The 24,300-nt window shown below is 38.2% G+C and overlaps 1 protein-coding gene across 5 annotated transcripts in view; it reads right to left on the bottom strand.

Annotated features, from left to right (window-relative positions):
• The window catches only part of TMEM63A (transmembrane protein 63A), a 31,251-nt gene that overhangs the window by 4,386 nt on the left and 2,565 nt on the right, over positions 1-24,300 (bottom strand). For all 5 annotated transcript variants that reach the window (XM_015621650.2, XM_015621649.3, XM_015621652.2 and 2 more), the window contains 18 exons: positions 22,671-22,750; positions 21,146-21,212; positions 20,002-20,039; positions 18,716-18,858; positions 16,192-16,243; positions 14,908-15,016; positions 14,445-14,515; positions 13,618-13,698; positions 12,862-12,985; positions 12,382-12,515; positions 9,970-10,107; positions 8,730-8,883; positions 7,872-7,978; positions 5,492-5,578; positions 4,814-4,876; positions 3,789-3,951; positions 2,824-2,929; positions 1,715-1,882 (listed from right to left, as the gene is read on the bottom strand). In XM_015621650.2, coding sequence (XP_015477136.1) covers positions 1,715-1,882; positions 2,824-2,929; positions 3,789-3,951; positions 4,814-4,876; positions 5,492-5,578; positions 7,872-7,978; positions 8,730-8,883; positions 9,970-10,107; positions 12,382-12,515; positions 12,862-12,985; positions 13,618-13,698; positions 14,445-14,515; positions 14,908-15,016; positions 16,192-16,243; positions 18,716-18,858; positions 20,002-20,039; positions 21,146-21,212; positions 22,671-22,750 — 1,885 coding nt within the window. The remainder of the gene's footprint in view (positions 1-1,714; positions 1,883-2,823; positions 2,930-3,788; positions 3,952-4,813; positions 4,877-5,491; positions 5,579-7,871; positions 7,979-8,729; positions 8,884-9,969; positions 10,108-12,381; positions 12,516-12,861; positions 12,986-13,617; positions 13,699-14,444; positions 14,516-14,907; positions 15,017-16,191; positions 16,244-18,715; positions 18,859-20,001; positions 20,040-21,145; positions 21,213-22,670; positions 22,751-24,300) is intronic.

The raw sequence follows: 24,300 nt of genomic DNA, 5'->3' as shown, positions 1-24,300 counted from the left end.
GGAGGGAGGGCACAAGAGTTGAGAAAGAACACAGGCACTGAGAAGGAAAAAGATGAGTACAGCCTCCCACCTTCTATATGCAGTAAGGTGATTTTTGATCCTGACTGAGAATTGGGGGAGAGGTCTTTCCTGCCTTACATTAATATGTGAGGAATGAGAAGCCAAAGTATTGTCACTGGACTCTGCAACCAGACTGAAACACCCATATCAAGCCAACTGTACAAGACAATGACCAAGCAACCAAGCTTTACACCATAAACTTATTTTGCAGATAAGGAAGCAAAACTCTCTTACTCTTCCTTCCTTCTTTTTGGCACAAGAAGCAGCTATGAAATCAATGGGAATGAAATCAAAGTATCAAATCCCTACCTCTCAGACTGCCCTGTACACTGACAAACCACTGAACAAGATCCTGTAAACAGGATCCTCTACACTGACCAAGCCAAACACAGCAATCTAGTCTGTGTTTTCCATTATTAAGGTCCCTGACAAATGATGGTTTTACCATGCAAAACTAGAAAACATTATAATACAGATTTAATTTTTACTTCACTAGGATTTCCTTCCTAACAATTAAAGAGGTGCATCAGATGCTGAGTGCTTGGAGTTGATTTTTCTAAAGCATGTTCTGGAAATTCTCCTGTTAATTTAGAGGACCCAGATTTGTTGGTCTTCCTGGTTAAAAAAACAGCTTGCAAAACAAAGGAGAAAAACAAGTTCTTAAACATACAAGTAATGCAGGAGCATCAATGCAAATCCAACGACAAAGTGAAGTTCTAAAGCAATAGTTCCAAGTGCCTCTTGCATCTACAGGGAGCTTTCCTTATAACTTTATCTCTCCCTGAAGTTGGATGACAGCCTGACAACAATCCCTTTCTGATGGTTGGTACACTAGGAAATACAACGAGGGCATGATTGAGTTAGCTATCAGGAGCTTCCTTCCAAATAAGGGGAACCCAACCCTCCCAGCATCAGTGAAATCCCCATTCCATGTCATATGCTTCCTCCTGTATCATGGATAAAAATCTGTAAGCTGTTGCCTACCTTTTCTGGCATCAAAGCTGTTAGTACAGCACAGCTGATATTATAAATGCCAATTATTTGCTAAACACAGAATGTCCCTGTTTTAAAGATAAATTACATACAAAACATGAGGTTTTAAACTACAATGTGTGGAAGAGGGTCACCTCTTCTTACTGCAGTCTTCCATGTAAAATTTGATGGATGATGTAGAATACACAAGGACTAGCATCAGCCAATATTTTAGCATTTTTCCCTAGGTGATGGCAGTATAACAGAGACAGCAGTCAATTCACCCAGGTAAATTAAACTTATGCCCAGGCTACATAAATGCAGGTAGTGAAGCCAGTGACCATCTTAATACAAATAGATTTTTGTTTTATGCAATGATCTTCACTGTCTGTCACCTCACAGCCCAACTGGCCAATTCCAGGTATACTGATTTAAGGAATTCACAATCCCTTTGAAATGAAGGAATACGGAGCCCCACGCTAATTGTTTATTATATCAGCCATCTCTGTCAAAGGCTCTTGTGCAAATCTTGTGTAGTTCAGTGCCACAGGCAACCACTATGATCTCCTCTTTAGAGCAGGAAAAACAAAACCCCAAAAATCTTATGAAAATTCACATCTAATTCAGGGAAGCTGGCAAGAGCACTGGGAGCAGCTTCCAGGTTAAAACAGGTAATACTTACCCAGCCGCACAAATGAGTAAAAATAGAGCCAGAAAAGGCAGAGGATGGGAGCTGCCAGAGCCTGGTTGACAGCTGCAAAGTGCATCTTCTTCTCCAGCTTGGCAGGAAGATAGGCATAGTAGAGGTTGTGACGGTCCACCATGTGCTTCAGGAGGATGTAGATCAAACCTGGCAGGGAACACAGGAGAGCCACGCAGAGGCTGTCAGAGGTTTGATAAAAAGCAGCAGCTCTGTGAGGAGATCTACACTAGCCAAGTGAGTACTCACCCCCCAGACACAAGGTGGGTACAGCTGCAAGACAGCGCCTGCTCCTAAGCTTGTTGCACCTCCATCCCTCCCCTCTCCCCTCTCTTCTCTCTGGTGCCTCTAGTGCTCCCAGGAAGAGCCCAGAGCTCCTTCTGGGTGCTGGCACATGAGGCCAAGCCAGTAGAGAAGGGTTCCCAACTCCCCTTCCACTGTGCTGCTAAGGAAGACCTGACAGTGGCTTAACATCTCTCTCTTAGCCTTCACCAGATTCATGACTGGATTTCAAGTCAGCTATTCCTTATCCAAACAAACAGCCAGCAACTGCTGAGGCAGCTATGAATTGCAACAGCTCTGGGATGCAGCGGCACATTCAGATATTTACAACTGCACACAAAACGGAATGTAAGTAAATATCAATTACATTGTTACATAAAAATTGGCCACATTCTCCCAATAATAAGGTTGTTGATTAAACCAGTTCTGAACAATATCTAATTTAGATAATTATCTTGTATCTAGCTCTGTAAAGTTTTGGATTAGAAAATGAAAATACCAACTATATAAAATTATTTATTACTACTTATGTCTGATCTAAACCCCTCACCACCAAAGCCAGTTATCAAATTTGAGAAATAAAATAAACATCTAATAGACATTAAATGTACTTTCAACCTCTAAAGGCAGTACAAGAGCTAAGTAATTAATAATCTTTTTCACTGTTCTTCTGCAAGAAGGGAAGGAAAAGCTTGGATCCAAGTCCTAAGGATTATCAGCATTTGAACAGGAATGAGAATGCAGAGCTGGGCCTTCCAAACTTTCCACATGCCCCATCTCATTCCCACAGTGCTCACTGAAAAACTTACCAAAAGGGACAATGATGGGGCACGTGATGCTATAGGCCATGATGACAGTGAACACACACAGCATCCAGGCATACATTGCTCCAAATTCATATTCAAATGCCTGTTGCTAGGAACAAAAACAAAACACCCAAAACTCTCAAGTCATCCATCAATGTGTCAGGAGTTAAGAATAGATTCACTAAAGCAACAATTCACCTTCTCTTATTCACTCCCCCTGAGAGATCAGTTATTTCCCTAAGAAGCAGAAATTATGTAATTAGATGAAGCATTTTGTGTTTTTATTACTTGGACATACAGAAAAGATGCTGTTTCTTTCCTAGGCTTAAAGTAATTTCTCAGGGAATCTGCATCTGTAAGAAGCAGCTCCTTAAAATCCAAAGACAGAAAATAATTGTGCCATCTCAGAATCTTCACCTCACTGTGACAGCTGTATACAGGCTTAAGTTCCCATTGTAACACCTGGAATTTCAAGCTATAGGATGACACTTCACCTGGAAGTGAAAGTCCAGCTCTTAAAATAGAATATAGGCAAAAATATATATTTTGCTAGCTGTATGTTCAGTTTGAAGCAAGTTCTACACACCTGATGGCTGACAGACGAAACTAACTCTAGACGGATTTGAATAAAAAAAACCCTGAAGTTCAGAGTGTAAGATAAAATCAGACCTATTCTATAAAATCCAAATCATAAAACTCTGACTTAGAGCTATGAAGAGATTGATACCTGAAGCTCAGAGCTTGGGTTTTGACTTTTGACTGTCTCTGACTGGAATAAATCCTTCCCTGTTATCTGTGCTGTGAATGAAGGGAATATGAACCTGTCATGGACAAGCAAAACAAAGGCTAAAAAAAAACCAAACAAAACATCAGAAAATTATAGTTAATGGTATGAAGGATGGTTGTGCCCACTGTTTCTCACGAGGATCAGTCATCAAAATCCCTCTGCTAAGGAGGGGCTCCAATACCTGTTTGATGTTTTTCCTCTCTGCTGTGGACTTGGCCATGATCATGCGTATAGTGTAAAGGATGAGGCCTGGCAGGCGCAGCAGCTCCATCCCATTGCCCACGAAAGCAGAGGCAATCACATAGTTCACAAAGAAGGCTCCCTGGTCAGGCAGGAACACACATCTGCCAGGAAAGACACCAGACACTGACCAGGAGGAAGGCAAGCAAACATTGGAGGTATACAATTCATCTCTATTGCCGCCTTTGGAAATCTGATACCATAAGAATAAGCACTATATATGTTAAGAAGTGGCCAGAAGAACTTCTGCTAACCTTGTTGTAAAACAATAGTGCACAGCTATGAATGCAGCCAGGGTAGTATGTAAGAGTCTGAGTTGCAATTCAGATGAGGAATAAACTGCTCACAAAAAGATGCAGCAGCCTGACGGGTGGCTGAGAGCAGACAAGAGCATCATCTGATGTCTGCAACAGCAACCTGACACAAGATGAGATAAGACTGCAATAGAATAATCATCTTTCCTAATTTGGTAACTTCTAATTGTCTTCCTATTACTGATTTTGAAACAGCATTTGGAAATCTATGTCCTAATAATTGCATTCTATTCTTTCCCTCAAGGCACAGGCACAAGAGCTTAAAATAAGCAATATCTGCAAATTTGCAATGTAATGTGTGTAAAAACATACATTTTTCTTAAAATCAAGATTCACTGGATTACAGAAAGAGAACTGCTGCAGCTCTTTGGTCTCACTGTAATCCTTGTGAAGATCCCCTGTCCATGATATGCAACAATCCTCATCCAATTCCAATATATTGTCATCCTCTCTGTAAAGAAATTCTTTCTAGTGTCCAACCTTATTGTCTCCTCCCCTTATTCAGAAGCTCAACATCATCCTAGAGTAGCAACCCTAAGCAAACTTTAATAAACACTAACCAATGACAGTAAACAGCAAAAAACATTTTAAGTCCTAAGTATTCCTTTACAAAGGAATAGCAAAGAGAGAACATTATTTAGCTGATACTTACTCCAGCCTGACTGCAGAATCAGATGATTCTCTGTCGAACAGCCAGCGGAAAAAAAAATCAAGGCTGAAAGGAAGATGGTGAATGCAATTCAGTCTCCCACACCTTAGTACTGTCTAAAATTGCTTCTCTTTTTAAGCAGCTTAAATCAAGACAGTGGATGAGAGAATTTAATCAAATAATCTGAACATTTTATCAAAGTTACGGATAGCTAGAAATAAGAAAAATGGTACAAAATGAAACAGAACAAAAACATCTACTTCATATTAAAGTTTAAATGATTCCTTTTTAGCAATTATTATACAGATAGGACAAATACATGACACCCAGGGAAACAACCAAAAACTGTAAAGGTGGAAAAAAAGGACAACTCCAACTGAAGTGTAAGACACAGTCAGGAAACTTGGTTCTCAGCTATAATGGTGAGTATGGGCAACTTTTAATTAGCCATTGATCTCACAAGGTCTTAACTTTCTTTGTTAAAAGAAAAGACAGGCTTCAGAAACTTTTAAGGGCTCTGAGGATCCCAGATGTAAAATGAACATTGAAATCTAATGTAATGATAACATAACCACACACACTGGAGAGAGGGTACATGGACTATACATCACAACTAGAAAACACAAGATGTCTCATTATAGAAGTACTCAGCCATTATTTCATTAAACTAAAATTCTTTACCTGGTCAGACCAAGGGAAGGCAGAATCAATACCATGAAGATCAAAAATATGTAGACTTTATGCATCATTATTCTGTTCTCTGCAGATCTGTCAACATAAAAAGGCACTGAGTAAGAAACTCACACAAAAAGCTGCCACATATGAAGGATCTTTCCTGGACAATGCCAGCACCTGTCAGACTTCCAGCTTTCCCTATTGTATCACATTGCTACCAGATAAAAACCAAACAACTTTGAGATATTCACCAATATGGACCAAGCAGACTTTCAGTATCTTCTTGGGCAACAAAAATATTGCTGAATGTTAATCCAGACATCTGGATGAGCATCACTATAGGTCTGCACAAACCACACGGGGATGTGCAACCAGCACAGCTGGTCTTTCACCCAAAGACACTCAATCTTGCAACAGCTTGTAAACAAACAGCTCTCCAAGTGTCATGCCAGGAAGGATTAAGCAGTTCAGAAAATGGCACTGCTGCCAAGAAATCAGATACTTAGACAACCTCCCTGTCAAGTGTCGACTCTTGGGGAACAACATGACACTACTAATGCTATACCCCTACTACAGTAGCAGGGACACAGATCCAGTGACACTCTGTTGCCAGAAAAGGGCAGCACTATGAACACTTCAGAGTCTTAGAGGTGGTATCTGATAGGGCTTTAAAATCACAGGGGTTTTATTACAGGAACACTTGGGCACTGCGAGACCTATCAGTGTAACTACACCGATGCTTGAAATCAGACCTGTGATCTCTAGTGACTTCAGAAAATTACTTTAACTGATTGAGAAGGGCTCAAAGCTCATGTGTGTAGCACAGCTACCAAAACAGAGTTGATGCAAAGCATACAGCTGTGACAAATAAACAGTAGACTCTGGATACAGAGTATTAGAAAGGAATTGTACAAAAATTCAAAAGGAAAACCACCAAAATTACTTCAGAATATAGAAACAAACAATGACTACAAGCTTTATGGATAAAGACTGAGAGAAGTTGAGTGAAGATGGGATTGAATGTGAACTACTACACTTTTATCTGTGAGCAGGTAAACAGGGCATCAAATCTGGTACTCCAAACCAAGCTGTGCTGAGTCCTGAGTTCTCTCTCCAAGTCAACAGTGCATTAGTGGGCTTGACATCACTAGGGTGCACAAGTTCAGTGTGAAAACCTTGCATCAACACATCTACTGGACCTTTGGCCACATAGGTCTTCTCAGATCACCACTGTTTACTGTTAGATATTTACTATTATTAGATATTTATATATTGTTAGGTATTTATTTACTATTACATATTTATCTGTTGTTAGATGTTTATTACAATCTACTATTGTTAGATACTCACCTGTTATCTGTTCTGAATTATGAATTATTAATTATTACTACCTATTAGTAGATATTTAGGATAGAGACTTGACAAGGTAAAGGACTTGTCAAGCCTCTAAAGGGGGGAAATGATGCCTTAAGTTTTAGCTTTTGTATTTTCAGGATTTTGTGCTGCCTTGGTGTGAAACTCTGAACTTCATATGAAGTGTTACTAAGATCTCTTCACGGGGTAGGTAGACAAAACAATCCTTTTCCAGCTTGAGAACCAAGGACAGCTGTTGCAGCCTGGGGCCCAAAACGTATAAACAAAGGGGAATTGAAGAGAGCAAACAAGGAGGATGGGACTTCATAACCTGAAGCTGTAATTGGACAATTAACCCCAATATGTAAATGAACCAAAACTTTTATGAAAGTGCCAAAACTTGGGACTGGTCATCCATCTTGCAACCATCTTGGTCTGTGCTGGGTGCAGCCCTGGCCAGGCTCTGGTACTGCCCGAGGTGTAACCTTTAAGGTCTTTTAATAAATACCTACGTTATTCCTCTCACTCTGCCTAGCTGCTGTTCCAGATCAGCCTCTCTAGGCATCATACCCAACACATCTGAGCTGTGCACCAGGAGTTACATCCAGACCATTTTGTAATGTCAAACAACAAAAAGATGGATGCCCTTTTTATAAGCTGTCAGCCTGGAGAGGATCCAAACCACATGGACTGTCTTCCCAGGGAGCAAGTTAATTATGGGATTAGAGGCACTTCCCATGCTCTTGTTGAAGCTACACCTCCTGAGCCTGCTCATACACCTTTTTTCTGATTAAACACAAAGAGGAGTGAGGTGGGAAGCAGGGGAAAGCATAAGCAAATCATGTGGTCATATTACACTTGCTGTGTGGGTTACAAATTACCCAACCCCTGAAGTGTGGTTATAAAACCAGAAAGAGACAAGAACAGGAAATTCCCTGCTACGAGAGGTCTGCGGATTTGAGAGCTCTATGAAAGATCAGCACTTTCATTTATTTTAGTAGTTCAGCTGATAACAGAGGAAAATGTTGCTTACTTTGTCCAGTGGGACTCCAGCAAAGTTGAGTAATAGACAATTGTTGGTAGCAAAGCTGAGAAGGACCAGAGCAAGAGTGTTGGGAAAAACTGACTGATGACAGGATTCTAGTGGGGAAGAAAATAAGAACAAATATTAAGAACACTTTAATGCAGTTGTGGTGGAACACAGATGCTAAAATTTTGCTTTTTGTAAATTATAGCAGGATGAGAAATTATATTCAGATAGTCTTAAATTAAGTAGTGAGTGCTTAGCACTGGCATGCAAGACAAAAAAGTAAGACTGGGAATTAAATTCCATGAGAGTTCAGTCTCACAAGCAGTTTTTATGTAGTTCACACTAGCTTGGGGAAATATTTAAAAAGAACTGCTTGCAAGTTGCTTTAGCTGTAGTCAAACTAGGATCAGATATATATGCCATCTTGCTTTGAACCCTATAAGCAAAATAAAAACAGCATTTTACTTTAGAGTTAAAAATCTGATTCTCCCCTTCTTATCATAAAAATCAAAATACAAGTCGGACTTAAAACTCCATTTTTTGCAAAGATTTTTTGATTATAAAAATTTGAATTACTTAAGTTTGGTTTGCGAATTTTTACCACAAATATATAAATACATTATAATAATATAAAGCCTCAGATAAAAATTACTTCAGATTATTATGCAGGAAAAAAAAGATGGTTAAAGACCTGATTCTGGACTTATGGTTTTAATCAGCAGCTACATAAAACAGTCCTGAGGATTTCAACTGAAGGTGTCAGGTAGGAATTTAAACTGAAGGTATTACAATGAAACACTATCAGTTTACCAAAATTTTGCCCTGATCCACAGCTACATCCAAACATATGGCAATACTCACATTAAGGTAGTGAATAGGTTTAGTGACATTGAACTTGTCCATGGTAGAGATGATTATGGAAGGAGTAGTAAGAAAAAAGAGCACAATAAAAAGCAGCAGATTAATGCAAGCCCATCTAAACCACCATTTCAATCCATGCACTGAAAGATTCTTCCTGGAGAAAGAAGTAAAAATAAAAAAGACATTAAAACAAGCAGCAAGCATTTGCTGTTAACAGAAGATATACACACTATCTGTCAAGTAACAGGTGGCATTGCTTTTTCTAAACTGAGCTTTCAAAGTTATATAACAAAGCACTACACAAGTTCCAGATGCTATTACAAATGAAGAGAACTGTGCAACCTCTTTTGAATGATACCATAAATTGCACTTGCAGAAGAACATACTTAATCTTTCTTTACACAAACATAATGTCTAATCTAGTTAAGGTTTCGGATGAAACATTTCCATTGCTCAATAATACAGAAATACTAAACAGAAATGGAACAAGAAGAGACAGAGATAGAAGACACAGAATTTCTGCAAGGAGAACACCTATCAGAGGCATAATCTACAAAAAAACTGTGATTTGAAATAAAATTTCAAATTTTTAAACACTGCATCCCTTCCTGCTATATTAAAAGAGCAATTAAAGATTTTAAACAAGTTCTTAAATGTTACTTGAGATGGTTGCCAAAAGGGCTGGAATGATTTGAATGCCAGGAAAAGCCAAACAAAACAGGGATGCAGAGGCTCAGTAACATCCCAAATTATGACAAGTCTTCTTGTGAACTTGGCATATCCCTGTGGCCCTTCAAGGTAGCGTGGAGAAAAGGAAAAGAACAGGAAGAAGAAAGACCAGAGTTTACAGAGTGGATCAAGTTATGCTCATCATGTGGCAACCCAGAAAAATATATACATATTCTGAGGATACTCAGCACTAACAGCAAATTGCTTTCCTCAGATCTCAAGAGTAGATATACACTAGCCTCAAGAAATGGAAGCACTGAGGGACAGACATAAACAGGATTAGGTTTACTTTTAAATTTTGGGGTGGAAAAACTCTAGTCCATTTCCCCAAGTAATGTCCACACATCCTGAGGCCAATGAAGAACACCAGTAATGAAAATAAAGAGGCAGATCAGCCACATTCCAACACTACATAAAGCTTTAGTTTTAATTTAGTCTCATCCCTATTTGTCCTGGGCCCATTTTAAACCTACATTATCACCAAGAAATGGATGTAAAACAGGAATCTTACCAACAGATATTCTCAGGATAAGGAGCATATGTAACCTCCCAGTTGGATACACACAGCTCCCTGCTGTAGGGTGATGGCTGGGGTTCTCCTTTACACTTAATGCTCTGACATTTGCAAGCATTGAAGTCCTTAAGGATGCTGTAAGGAAGAAGAGGAAGATTTTTCCAATTTTTTTTACACCAGAAAATGTTAAATATGTAAGAAGAAAATCTGGGAATAGTGATAAAGGTTTTGGGTTTTTTTCTTAATTTTAGTAACCTGTGATCAAGCTAGAACTTAAAACAATAATGTAACATATTATGCAATAATGACCATTATATAAACAGTTGCTACCACAGGCTTGAGCTCTGTTTTGCTGGAAATAAAAGCAACCCTGTTTTAAATTGTTTACTGCTTCTACCAACATGAACAACAGCAATGAGTCATATTAAAAAAAAAATCAAAGCCTGAGAGCATTGGAAAAAAATTAAAGACAGACAGTTTCCTAAACACATCTTTACATAATACAGCTGTTTTCAAATCAAAGTAGACTAATGAAATGAGACTGCAGACTAATGCTTCACACTGGTATCAAAACCAGCCAATTTTGCCTTGAGTACCAATTCTCAGAAGAATTTTTAGCATGCTGGTATTCTCACAATTCAAAATATTAGCCTCTTTCATCCACTCCTAAAATAATCACAGTGCTTAATTCTATCTTCCAATATTATGAGTTTACTGACATTCAAAATATTTAAAGAAAATTTAAACATGCCCAAAATAAATGCTTTCAAGGATCTCTCAAAGGACAGCAGTAAAAGGGTGAGGCACACATTCAGAGACTATTTTATTACAGTAGCATAGAAACAATATATATTTAAATGGGGAGATTCTAAAATCTGTGAACATGCTTGTTTCTCAGCTGTGGTATTAACACAAAGATGACAGAGAACCACACACACAAACACCAAACTAACAAACATAACCCTCAACCCCCCAGATCTTTTCCTTACCAGAATTCAAGCAGTGATGTCAGATTGCCAGCATCTTGCAGCAGCAAGCATTTAAGACAGTTGATTATTCTTAGATAGTTTATTTTTAAAAATACATACAGAGCAAGTTTCAGCCATCATTAAAAAGCTTCTACAACCACCTAAGCCCCCAGAACCTCACTTATTGGCATCCTATTTCTCTCATCCTATTTCAGGGCTCCGCAGAGCAGAGCATCCTAAGGGCACCAAATAACTTTCTAATTTGATGGGAGCCTCAGCTTCACACATAATTTAATTAATTTCCCAGGGAGTGGAGTCTACCACATTAATTCCAAGCTAAACAAACTAAAATATTTTAAGGTCTTGATGATTCAACTCAGAGATGCCTGCAGTGTAACTCAGAATGCTTGCTCAAGGAGGAACTATCCCATCAAAATTGTACACAACACATCCGTAGCTAGAGAAGGAACTTCAGTAGTCATTCCTTCTTCCATTTTCACATCTCAGAATGTTATTTCATTATAAAATTGTTAGAAGAGGCAGATTTCATCACAGCCACTACTCAGTGAAAGAGCAGCAAGCAAAACTTTCTCCAATATACCAAATTCTTGCAAGAAATCCTACATTCTGGACTTCCTTGAAAAATGGTCTGAAAAACTGTCTCTCTAACATGACTTGAAGGCCAAAAGAATGCAGATGATTTAAACCACAGAGGCCAAGAACAGAAAAAAGCATGATGTATTACATTGTAATATGAATATTTTTCTGCTTCTTCTATTATATTCCATAATAGAATAATATATAATATTCTATAATATTCTTCTATAATATATTCTATTCTTCTATTATACTTTGTGTTAGCAAAAGATGCTCACAAAGTGCCAACAGAATATGAGAGGCTACACACATTTTTCTCTGCAAATGACTGAATCAAAGCACAGAAAAACTTCTGCTATTAGGCCTACACATATATCTATAACAACAAGTAAGAGATATACAGAATATGTGTATCTATCACCTGTGGCCAGGTCCCTACACTGCTGAGATGACTTAACTGACAGTGTAATTTGTACCCACTCTGACCAGTTAGTAATTGGACCATTTGCACAGTAGGAAATGGAGATGTCAGTAACTGATATTCAAGAACCAGTTAGTCTGGCCTCCTATTAACCTACACTGATGGATCCCACGCAGAAGAGAAAGGCTCTTTATCCCATTAACTGTCCCAAGCCTTTTAGTCCCTTAGATAATTTCTTCATTCAAACCAAAGAGCCTAAAACACATTTATGGGAAAACTTACCAGAAAGCAAAGCAGAGCAAATCCAGAATGGTGAAAAAGAAGAAAGGAAGAATCAACATAAGCAAACAAGGGACACAAACAAGAGACCAGTTGTACTATTTTAGTAAAAAAAGAACAAACAAGACAACAGACAAAACTTACTAGGTTGCCATGGATTTCTCTTGAAATGTTACAAAAGCCATTCCCAGTGGGTTATTATGAACAGCTTGTTCCTCTTTCAAATATTCTTCCTCAAGTTCATTTCTAGCTTTGGTATAATAATCTACAGCATCCTCCTGTGGGGAAATTGATGGTTGTTACATGCAGGTACCAGATGGCCAATATCCTCATTAACACACAGCTTACACAAACCATAATCACCCTTCCTCATGCAACTCCCACAAATTACAAATCATGTCACAAGGCAAAGACAAACAAGAAGATTTTCTTGTACATCAGCTAGTGCACTAAGATTACATTCCAAAAGTTTCAGGGAATTCCTTTTCTATGCAGTATAAGAACATGGCAGATGAGCTATGGGCAATGAAGAATTTTCTGAAGGTCAATGAAACATGACACAAAAACTGTTTTCTACTCTAATAACCTGCTTAGCCATAACTAAAAAAGAACACAACCTCTTACCCTTTCACATCCTCCCATTTCGCAGCAGCAGAATTGACCACATGGCTTAGGGTTGATTTTGACCCTCTTGCCATACTTCTGATGCAGGTGTTCATAGTAAATCAGGCTTTTTTCTGCCTGTTTTCTGCACAGAAAAATGCATCCATAAAATTTTTCAAGAAAACAGTATCAACATCAAGCCTAAAAAGATTATAATCCCTGAGAGGAAAAAATTATGTCAAGGACTGATAGCAAATTAATCAGTCATCAAAGATATTTACATGCAGTTTATTTTGGTTACTTATATAATTTACTTGCAAGTCCATAATATCATTACACAGCCTACACTTGTAATAAGGTTCTAGGAAAAGAACAACCCAACATTATTCTTGAGAGCCCAGAAGATAACACTTGTCTCTCCTGTGATCAGCACCTCTGGCCAAAGAAGCACGGTTAACAGAGTTATTAATTCAATAGCTCAGTTTTTCACTTTGCACTGCCTGCCTAGAAATAACTAAGTACATATATACATAAATAATCAGCAAGTCAAAACTTAACTTAGGCAAAACACAACATATCACACCAACAAGAGATGGGCTGAATCCTATAAACCCCTTTAAAGCACAGTTGAATCTAACTGAAGTCCAGACCAGCACTTGAAGAGCAGAATCCATCCTTAGGATGCACCAGGTTAGTACTGCAGGTACATGTTGATTAAGGACTAGCAAAACATCCATAAAATTAAGCTAAACTCGTGTGGGTAACAAAAGCAAGTACCTTTTCTTGAACAGGTTAATAAGCTTGGCTACATCGTAACACAGCTGGACCTCCAGCACATTGCAGGTTGGGTAGGCATCCCTGAAACAAAGCAGGACATGAGAACAGTAAGAACAGAAAGTACAATGAAGAAATTGTTTCAAAGAGAAGCATGAAGAAACTGTTTCAAAGAGCAGCACTGGTATCTAACTGACATCTCATCACTCATTTAATTTCGGAATGAATTATCAGAGAGCAGAGACTTCCACAGACAGTTGTTGGAAGTTATTTTAATATGACATGCACAGCTTTATTCCAAGTAAATGCAGTATGGGGGCATGAATTAAAAGTGTGGACACACAGGCACTTTCTTAAACACTGATTTTAAGATCAGCTAACTAACTTCATTGAAATCTAGTGTTTTCTATATTTTAAACAGCGCAAAATTCAAAATACTTATCTACTTGGGCAGGGAGAACTACCAGGGAAATTTTACATCTCCTATTCCTAAACAAAGATGGAAAGAAACTTTTTACAAGGGCCTGTAGTGACAGAATAAGGGGGAATGACTTCAAACTGAAAGAGCATAGGTTTAGATTAGCTATTAGGAGGAACTTCTTTACTGTGAAGGTGGTGAGGCACTGGCACAGGTTGCCCAGAGAAGCTGTGGATGCCCCATACTTGAAAGTGTTCAGGGTTATGTTGGATGGAGCTCTAAGCAACCTGGTGTAGTGGGAGGTGTTCTTGCCCATGACAGGGAATTGGAACTGGATGATCTTTAAGCTCCCTTCCAACCCAAACCATTCTATGATATGACTCTAATATTATTTCTCAAGTATGGAACTTACGTGAAATGGTTTTGTACTGTCTCTTCACTTGCATTTTTTGGAAGACCAGTTATGAACAATGTGCACTTAACCTAGGAAAGAAAACACAAATTACATTTTGATAAACCACCTTACAAAAGAGAAAACAAGAATATAAAGAAGGCCAAAACACATCACAATTAGCTGTGCAGTAGAGTAGGAAAAAAGGTAGGTAATTTTGATTTTGGTGGAAGCTCATCTATTTAAGACAGAACTTTCTACACTGGTAACTGGCTACAGCAAAATTTTACAAATCCTTCCCCAACCCCCTTCTCTCCATCCATTTTCACAATTCACTCAGTAAAGCATTGCTTTCAGTCAATTCCTTCACATTTATGTCACTAGCATTCATGCCATTCTAGCATGCAGGAGGAATCTTAGCAATTTGCTTTTTTAGCATTATGCATTGGCAAATACACTTTTTCTCTCCAATACAGACACTTACTATGTTTTCTTCTTTATATGTGACATACTTCATGTGATGTCTCATGAAGACAACAGTCAGAATCAGGTAAACAACAGCAAAAACTGTGTGCAGCCAAAGAAGATTATTGCTGTCAGACAAAATGTTAGGAATATGAGAAACAGGAAGAACCAATTGTCCAACTGATACAAACAGCTATCAAAATGATAATCAGATCAAAACCTCCCACTGAACACAAAACAAGAAAAAAAAAGGCAAGCACTGGTAGTCAGTCACACCTATGCAGATGCCTTGGACAGCCAACAGGATTATTTGCTTCTCATTCATGAAATGAATCTATCATAAAATTCTATGGGTCATATAGCTGAAAAGAAAAAGATACTCTATGACATGGACATATTTAGGCAGTCATTGGCTCTCACCTTCTCATTCAGGCGACCTACAGCACATATGATGCTACTTGCTAATATGTTTGTTATTTACTTTATTATTTACTGTGCTGAGTGCATAATTGAACTCTCCTTGATTGCAATCCTTATTCAAATTGAAAACAGTCTCATACAGGGAGTAAATTCTGCTTTTCTAGCAGCTCCTTCTTCAAAGCTTACAGAAGTTCTGTTCTGTGAAGAGCTCTTCAGTTTTGTAAAGGGCATTAATAATTGCAATTGAACTAAAATTCAGAACAAGAACCTATTTTGCAGATAAAAAAATCCAACAAAGTAAAAAAAAACCCATTAGTTAATTGGTTTCATAACATGGTTAAACAAAACAGAAATTCTACTGGACACAGTGTCAGGGATAGATGTGGATTGATAAAGAAAAAAATCAGAAGATCTGTGCAGCTTTGTACTTCAACTATTTTACAGACTTTTTAAAACACATAGAAGTATTTTTAATTGTAATCTCAATGGGAGAGATATGCACACACATAGATCTAACATAAGGGAATTTAAATCACCCCAGCTACACATTCCAGTAAAGCTATCAGCTTTACCTTCCTTCTGAAGCATGGTTTCCCTTAATGGGGAAATTTCTGAAAATAATATCACTGGGTGTGCAGTCATTAGCCAAGAGAAACATGTGGTGTAAGAAGTGAGAGCTGAGAGAGTAGAAGCCCAGTCTCAGGATTTCTTATCAGCACAGTAAGTGCACAGCCTGAAGCAGAACATATCCCAGTTTCAGCTGATGTACAGGGATTAAGTTACTCCAACCCCATGAGCCATGCTGCAAATATCAATTCTTGTGTTTAGAGACCATGGCAGGAAACAGACATCAGCATAGAGGGACTCTGCAAGACTGACTTACCTAGTCTGTAAATTTACTATAGTTGTTCTTCCAAAACTATAGGGATCTTTATCTAGGAAGAATAACAAGTAGGAAAATTAACTGGTGCAACACTTACTGCCAGAAAGTCAGCTATTACTCTACTTTTTAAAGAAGTTGTTACATTTCTTTTTAATGTTGAGCAAGTTAATTGATAAAAAGATTTAGAATCATAATCAATGCTGGTTTACTCTGTCCTGCATTTTAAAGTTGGAAAAAAGCACTCCTAGATTATACCACATTCAAGTAATCAAGAAAAACAGTAAAGTATTTTGAAAATCTAAACACTAGATCTTTGAAGCAGTTCCCTTTCTCCATCCAATCTCCCATCATGTCTATTAACAACACTGATTAGGGATTGAACATAATTTCCTTCACATTTTTCTTTCATCTTAATTGATTTCTTGTCTCAGGCTTTTAAGCCTTAAGCATTAATTCAGTGTTGACAAAACAGTGCTGACAACCTTGATAAGGTCAAAAACAGGTTTACATGACATAATTTATCTAGACTGTCAAGTATTTAAAAAAATTATAATGCAAGTGAGGGAAAATTGAGTAAATGATCACAAAGGAGAAGGAGTTAAGTGTATCTAGAAAGCTAAGCAATCCTTCTAGCCCAGACTGTTAAACCACATTGCAAGTTAAGTCATCACAGCTGAAAGAACTTCAAATGCACAAAATCAGCTTACAGCGCAAGAGGAGGAAGAAGGGGAGAGAATACTAAAGTTTTGGTTTCTGCTGTATTTCCTAGACTCACAAAGGCTAATGCAGAAAAACAGAAGCTATCTTGTCCTGCTTTAATAAAAAGCTGATATTAATATATACAGAGAATTGCCAAGAAAGTGCTCATAAAAGGGAGGTCAGAGATGGAAGTTCCACAGCAAAACAATACAAAAAGAAAAAGGTACAGTGTATCCTATTACAGACAAGAGCTATGTCACAATATTCTTAAAACCATGAACAATACTTTAAACATGATCTTGAAGAGACTGATAAAAAGCCAGGTACAAAATGGGATTGTAAGCACTCATAATCAAAAATGGATGAATTTATAAATGGAAGAATTCATAAGAATTTATAAAAAAATGGAAGAATTTATAGTGAGATCTCACTCAAAGAACTCGGGTTTCCCACCAGCAAACTGAATGGCAGACTAGAGGACATCATTATTGTATTTGTAGGTGCCACACTGGAAGACATAATCAGGACTAGACTGCAAGAAACATGAAATGAACTTTATCTACTCAGCATTGACAAAGTCTCTGCAAGATATGTCCAATTTTGAGACACAAACCAAGACATAAAGGAACAATCAGAGACAGTGTAGCTAGATTAAAACAAAAATTCAAGGCATGGCTGATGATTTTATGATCAGCCAAATGCAGAACATTTCTCATTAAAGACCAAATTAACTGGTTTGTTTATAAGAGGAAAAAGCAGATAAAAAATGTTTATTATTCTTAAGCAGCTAAAAGGATTTTGTAAAGAGGAAAATAATAATCTATAATCTCCAGTGACAGATCAAAAATATTGATTTTAAATTAATTGAAGCAAAAGAGATTCAGACTGGATACTAGAAAAATATTTCTCAGCTGTGAAGATGTTTTCCATTGACAATCACCACCAATAAAAAACATAATGATCAATACCAGGTAAGAGGGCATGGATAAAGTTAATCCTGCCTTAAGCCTTTTAAGTCTGGTCATCTGAGTCTGCAGGTCTGCAATCTTGTTTCTGACAACAGTTTAAAGAGCCTGCTACAATCACACAAATTTGACATCAGACTGAGGGGCTGTGTTGGGTTTGTGTGGCCAGGTTTAGGTAACGGAGGGATACAGGGGTAGATTCTGTGAGAAGCTACCAACATCCCCCATGTCCAAGACAGCAAATTCCAGCCAGCTCCAGGACAGACCCACTGCTGGCCAAGACACTTCCATGATAACATATTTTAGAAGGAGAGAAAAGTTATTGTGGCGATCCAACTGCAGACAGAGAAGAGCAGAGTGAGAATATGAGAGAAACAACTCTGCAGACACCAAGGTCAGTACAGAAGGACAGGCAGGAGGTGCTTCAGGCACCAGAACTGATGTTCTCCTGCAGCCCATGGTAGAGAACCATGGGGATGCAGAGATCCACCTGCAGCCTGTGGAGAAGACCCACACTGGAGAAGGTGGATGTCTGAGAGGAGGCTGTAATCTTGTGGGAGGCTTGTGCTAGAGGAGGTCCCGGCAGAGACCTGTGGGCCCATGGAGAGAGGAGCCCATGCTGGAGCAGGTGGGACTTGTGACCCTGTGGGGGACCCACCCTGTGCACGAGGGACTGAATCCTGTAGAAGAGTGACTTATGGTGCAGCAGTTTGTGAAGATGGTATCCAGCCAGAGTCAACCCACTACAGTGGTTAAAACATCACCTTATAAGCTTTACAAAAAAAAAAAAAAATCTGAAGAGTTTTAGTATTATATAAACTAAAGAATTCTTCTAAGAATACAAGAAAATAAATTCTTACCAAGCAGATCACCTGATAGATTGACAGGCAATATCACACACACGGACAAAATGCTGATAGCAATCAGCAAGCAGATGATGTGACGCTGGAAGGCGAGGTAATGTATGGCATCTTCACCACACCTCTCGTGAATCTCATCATCACTGTGTCAGACAGAAAAGCACATGTCTTTTAGTCTTCTTGGTAGTGGTTTATGAACACACATTAAATCCTCTGTCTACTCAGTGACATCCTCATTCCCATCAATCCCTATTGGCTTTCAAAATGGCTGTGTTCTTTCACGTGTAAATTCTGGTAACAAAAGTGTATTTTTTTTGTGCAATACCACCATATAAAACTTAACACTAGGGAATTTAGGATTGCAACAATAATCTGAAAAGCAAATATGAATCCAAATCCTTTTGGACTAGAAGATGACAAAGTCTTTTGCTGAGACCTGCTTTATGCCAGTCACAAGCCTAGCTCTCCAAATTTAAGATCAGTGACAGTATTCACTCATCTCCATAAAGGCTCCCTGTGAGGCAAATTACAACAAAACCACCTCACTCTTATGACACCCAGGTAACAGGAAATAAAAGGCTTTGGAATAAAGTCTCACCATCTCTCCACTTTCAGCAGATCAGATCCTTAGAATAGGAGAACTTGGAAAAGGAAGGAACTGAACTAGCCAGAATGGAGAAACAAAGGCTTAACCCCCACCTCTTTCAAGTTTCAGTGTATCCAAGCTAGAAATTTATTTTCAAAGTCATGAGCTACTAAGCCCCAAGACACATAAAGAACACACACCACATGTCTAACATTCTGTTTCTGGGAAACACTGGGATGGACTTTCCCTAGTTAGTCAATTCCAGTCCCAGCTAAACCATTCATTCTCCACAGAAACCCTTGCAGAGAAATCCCAGTGCCTGCCTGGGGCCTTAGTGGCTTCAAACAAGGGAACACCCACAAGGTACTCTTTGAAGAGTAAAATCCTAGAGTGTAATTATTAGCTCTGAATCCATATAAATGTTATAGATTCACTCAGATTCACACACTGTCCTAAGATAGGGAAGTCCCTGGGTTGCTAGCAGGACAACTGTATCCTGAAAAAGTACTCCTGTAAATTGACCTTGTTTTCACTTCCTTTTTTCAACCAACCAGACACACCTCTATCAGTGCTTGTATTAAAATTCTATCTGCTCAAAGGGGAAAATAACCCCCAACATTTTTGAATGAAAACCACCTTTCTACATTAAAAAAGATCTAAGTAAACCACAGCTCTCACTATTTCTGTTTCATATACTTACTGCATCCGAAAAGCAGCTGTAATCCAAGAACAAAACCCCTATAAATAAAAAAAATGAAGTTTTTAGGAGCTAACATAAAAAAATCCAATTAAGACAACTACTTCTCTTAGCTAAAAAACTGGTAGTTTGTTGCTCTGAAATACAAGGGTCTAATACAAGTTAATCAGTTGAATGATTGCTGAAAACACTGCTGTGATTACATTAACAGAAAGGCTTCTTATGCAGGATTACGAATCTCCCAATGAAACTGGATAGCAGAATTCACATCTCACTCAGCATTCTGCTATGGTTCAAAAAACCCTTCTCTCTCAAAAGGGCTCTTCTTTCAAGTGAACATTATCCAACTAAATAGATACGTGTTACTCAATGGCTAAAGTTGCTTTAGGGTTTTAAAAAGATGAAGTAAAGTACACAAATAGCAGAGCAATCCTGATCAAACACTAGTATGCTTTTGATGCTCACACAAATAATTAATTGCAAGGCTAGATATTAAGTTGATGCATGCATATATAAAATGATGAAAACTTAGGATGCTACTATGGGACAACTTTTGCATGGTTCATTCTGAAGTTGCAACACAAAATTATAGAGGTGTACCAATTCAAGGACTTCAGAAAGACCATGGAGGGAGCCAGTTAAAGGTCTGGCCAAAACATTACCCTCCATTCCAAACCAATTTGATTATTAAGAGTGCATAACACTATTATTAGCCTCACACTTGCATCCAGTTTTCTCAACGCTGTGAGGAAAACAATGTACTGTAAAGAGCAACCAGCTATTATTTGCAATGTGAACACAATGTAACTTTTTGAACTATTATCCCAGCACAAATTATTTACCAGTCTTTCTTTCACTCCCCTTCTTGTTTTGAAACACTAACATAGTCCCTCTTTAAATTAAAAAAAAACCAAAAACCAAACCAGGCTTAGAAATGATGACACAAGATACTGGTTTTGTGGTATGACAATAGTTTGTCAGGAAACAGAGATTGTGCATTGTTCTATAAAAACACAGTTAACAATGCATTATTGATTTTTGCATAGAGATGAACCTCCAGTTTAATGATGGTTCATTGGACTATATGGAATGGCAAATTCCAGCAGATTCCATTCAGAAAGTATTGTCAGAACTCTAGAATACTTACCTTATCATATTCAAGATCTTCAGGTACTGATGATGATGATGATGACAACCGGTTATATCTTGATTCACTAAAACACATTAAATGATGCTTTTGAGTATCTTTAACAACAGATGATGGAGTTCTACAGAATTATTTCAACTTTAACAATTCTAAGGGATGTAGTAGAAGCACACTTTTTCACTTATGTGATTTTCACCCTGTAGCACATGTCTGATTATAGTAACTTGTGTATGTCTCGTGTGGAACAGAGAGGACACGTGAGCTCCCAACAGGAGAGCACACAACTGAACTTGAAAGAAAATAACATTTTATCAGGCTATTAAAAGCACAGTGATCTAACAGAATGCAACACAGGTTTGGGAGCCTAGGCAGGATCAGATTTGCAAGCTGGCTTCCTGTTTGGATATTCCCCCCAAGACATCACTTCTTTTCTTTGCATCTTTCTTCCTTTATTGTATAGTCACTGCTCAGAATTTCCCCTCACAACTAAATCCCTGCAAAGTCACCTTCACACACAAACAGTCCTGTAGCAAGGCTAGAAACATTTAGAAACTCTGTAGCCCTCAAATGTAGCAGAGTGCCTCTATTCAGTTTGTCCCTAAAAAGAAATGTTGCAATGGTAATTAGAGGAAGACACCTGTTAGAATGGAGTGTGTTCCGAGGTGTCTCTGTAATTTTGGCCAGCATGCTCAGCTCACAAAAACAGGCTCCTGGATGTCTGACTGCTCTAGCCTGTTGGCCCCATGAGTCCACAGCCCAGTCCCAGAGCACCTTCATGATTGCTGCCTCAGCCAGCTGGATTAAAGCCTTCTCAGTTACTGCCCATTTTATTTTACATCATCTATCTTTCACAACTGTCCATAGATTACACCTAAAAACAGGGTTTGAGTTCTTTCCTGTTGCTCATTTGTGAATTTACCATAAATTGATTGCACCAGGAAGAGGTTCACTGTTAAAATTCTCCCACTTCACATAGAGACAGCTTAGATTTTAAACATCCCAACACATCATCCTACAGAAAAAAAAAATAAAAAAAATAAAAAGCTCTTTTGAAATAATACTAAAAACCAGTGAAGAATTTTAGAAACCTGTGACAGTAAGTTTTTATTTTTAAACCCCTGGGATCTTCTGTGACACAGGCTGTGCAGGGAGCTCTGGGAATACACTGGGTTTGAGCCAAGATAAACAAAATGGTTAATATCCCTCTGTACAGAAGCACACTGCAAACATCAGTGTGCAGCATGTCAGAGACAAGCAGCCTATTTCCTTACCTCCACTTCCTTAACTCACAGCTGTAAGATGAAATTCACAGCAATGGAAACACCGGACTTACGGCTGAAACCACAGGCAGTAACTCTCTGAGGGGGATGTATTTCACACAAAGCAGTGTGAGAGCATTTTTAACACACAAGTGCATGTGATAACAAATGTATCTAATTGATACAAATTCACCTTATAAAAGCCACATTTACTGTACTTTTCTCCCCACATGGTTTCAACAAGTCAGTCTGCGTATCTTTTTTACCTTTCGACTTCTGACACCAGAGCAACACGACCATAGTCCCAGAATCTCTTTCTTATAATGGAAAACAGTAATATTAAAATCTAGAAAAGAAAAAAGAAGATATTAAAATATTTATTTTTCCCATTTCATAATAATCATTCTTAGGTGTTTAAGAACTGACAAAAAAATGCTGTCTGAGCTCCTAAATCAATTATCATTGTATCATAATATAAACTCAGTGGTGGCCATACCACAGACCAACACTACCTATCTCTGATCTCTGCAATGTATTTTTAATCTGCCCCCTGTATTTTCCCTTTTTGAAGGAGTAGAAGAAAACAAGAAAAAAGCTCCATCACTGAGTATTTCATAGATTAATTTTTTTATTTTTTTTTAAAAGAAACAGGTTGCTCTACAGAAAGCAATGATGTATCAAGGCCTGTTTTCTATGCATATGTAACCATACACCCTCACCTTCCAGTTCCTCCTCCATCCCATACCTGTTTGGCTGGAAAGTGGTGTTAGTACTGGGATCAAATGCTGACTAGCCAGCCAGGATACATATCCAGATTATCTCTGTGTCAAGATTACACAGCCAATTTCCACATTTCACAATGAATATAACATTCTTATGAGAGCCTTCCTCCTAACTGGGAAGATTAATTTGGATCTTCCTCCTTCATCTGGTCAGTAAACTTGGTGCAAGCAGGAAAGTTCTCTACATTCTTCACAACTTTGGCTGAAATTGGCTACAGTATTCTACAGTTATTAGGAAGGACTGACAGATAAAAATGGGAAGACAAATACATAAACCTCACTTTCTTTGGAAACCAGCCTAGAAATAACATATCAGAAACCCATCAACTGACAGTCAGTAAAAGGATATGCAGTAAAAATACATATAAAAAAAATCAAAGCTAAGAATACAGGAGTTGATAAATAATTCTATAAATAATTTTCAGTTCTTGGATTTGAAGAAGAGAGGAGCCTCCTGCACTGCACCCAGCTCTCTACCTAACCCTGCTTGAGTGTAGAGTTCAACAGCAAGGAACTCCAAAGCAAACTCAGTGTCTTAAAATTGAGCCACAGCTTTAAAAAAAAACAGGCAAACACTTCAACTAAATCTTATTAAATGCTGTGCCATTGGTCACAGAGAGTTGTAAATACCTTACATCCTCAGGAAAGTGGATTTATGGTAGCATACACCAAATCAACAGCAAAGAATGCCACTATATAACTTTGAGGAGTATCCTCTACATTCCTACAGAATGACCAGCTCAGACCACAGGTACTTCAAGTTTCTTTACAGCAGATTTCTAGAACTCAGAAACTGTTACCTCTTTAGTCTATTTTACTACCACATACCCTATTCTCAGGCCAATTTGCAGGTCTGCAGCCCTGTTTCTGGTGGCTGAAGACCACACTAGACCAAGCTTACAAAAATAACCACAAGTTTTAGTGCAGTTTCAGGCCTGTACTGCAGCCCCCAGGTAGCAACTTATCATATTAGTTGCTCTCAACCTAACCTACCTGCTAACCACCTTTTGTCAGGACTGGTCAGTACATTATTTCATCTTCATCTACAGCTTCAGGAAATCTAATTTTTAAAAAGTTGGTTTTTCAAAAGGCAATACAACATGGAAAATCTGTC

This window comes from Parus major, chromosome 3, assembly GCF_001522545.3.
Source record: "Parus major isolate Abel chromosome 3, Parus_major1.1, whole genome shotgun sequence".
Classification (NCBI taxonomy): Eukaryota; Metazoa; Chordata; class Aves; order Passeriformes; family Paridae; genus Parus; species Parus major.
This window is presented reverse-complemented; position numbering and strand designations above follow the sequence as displayed.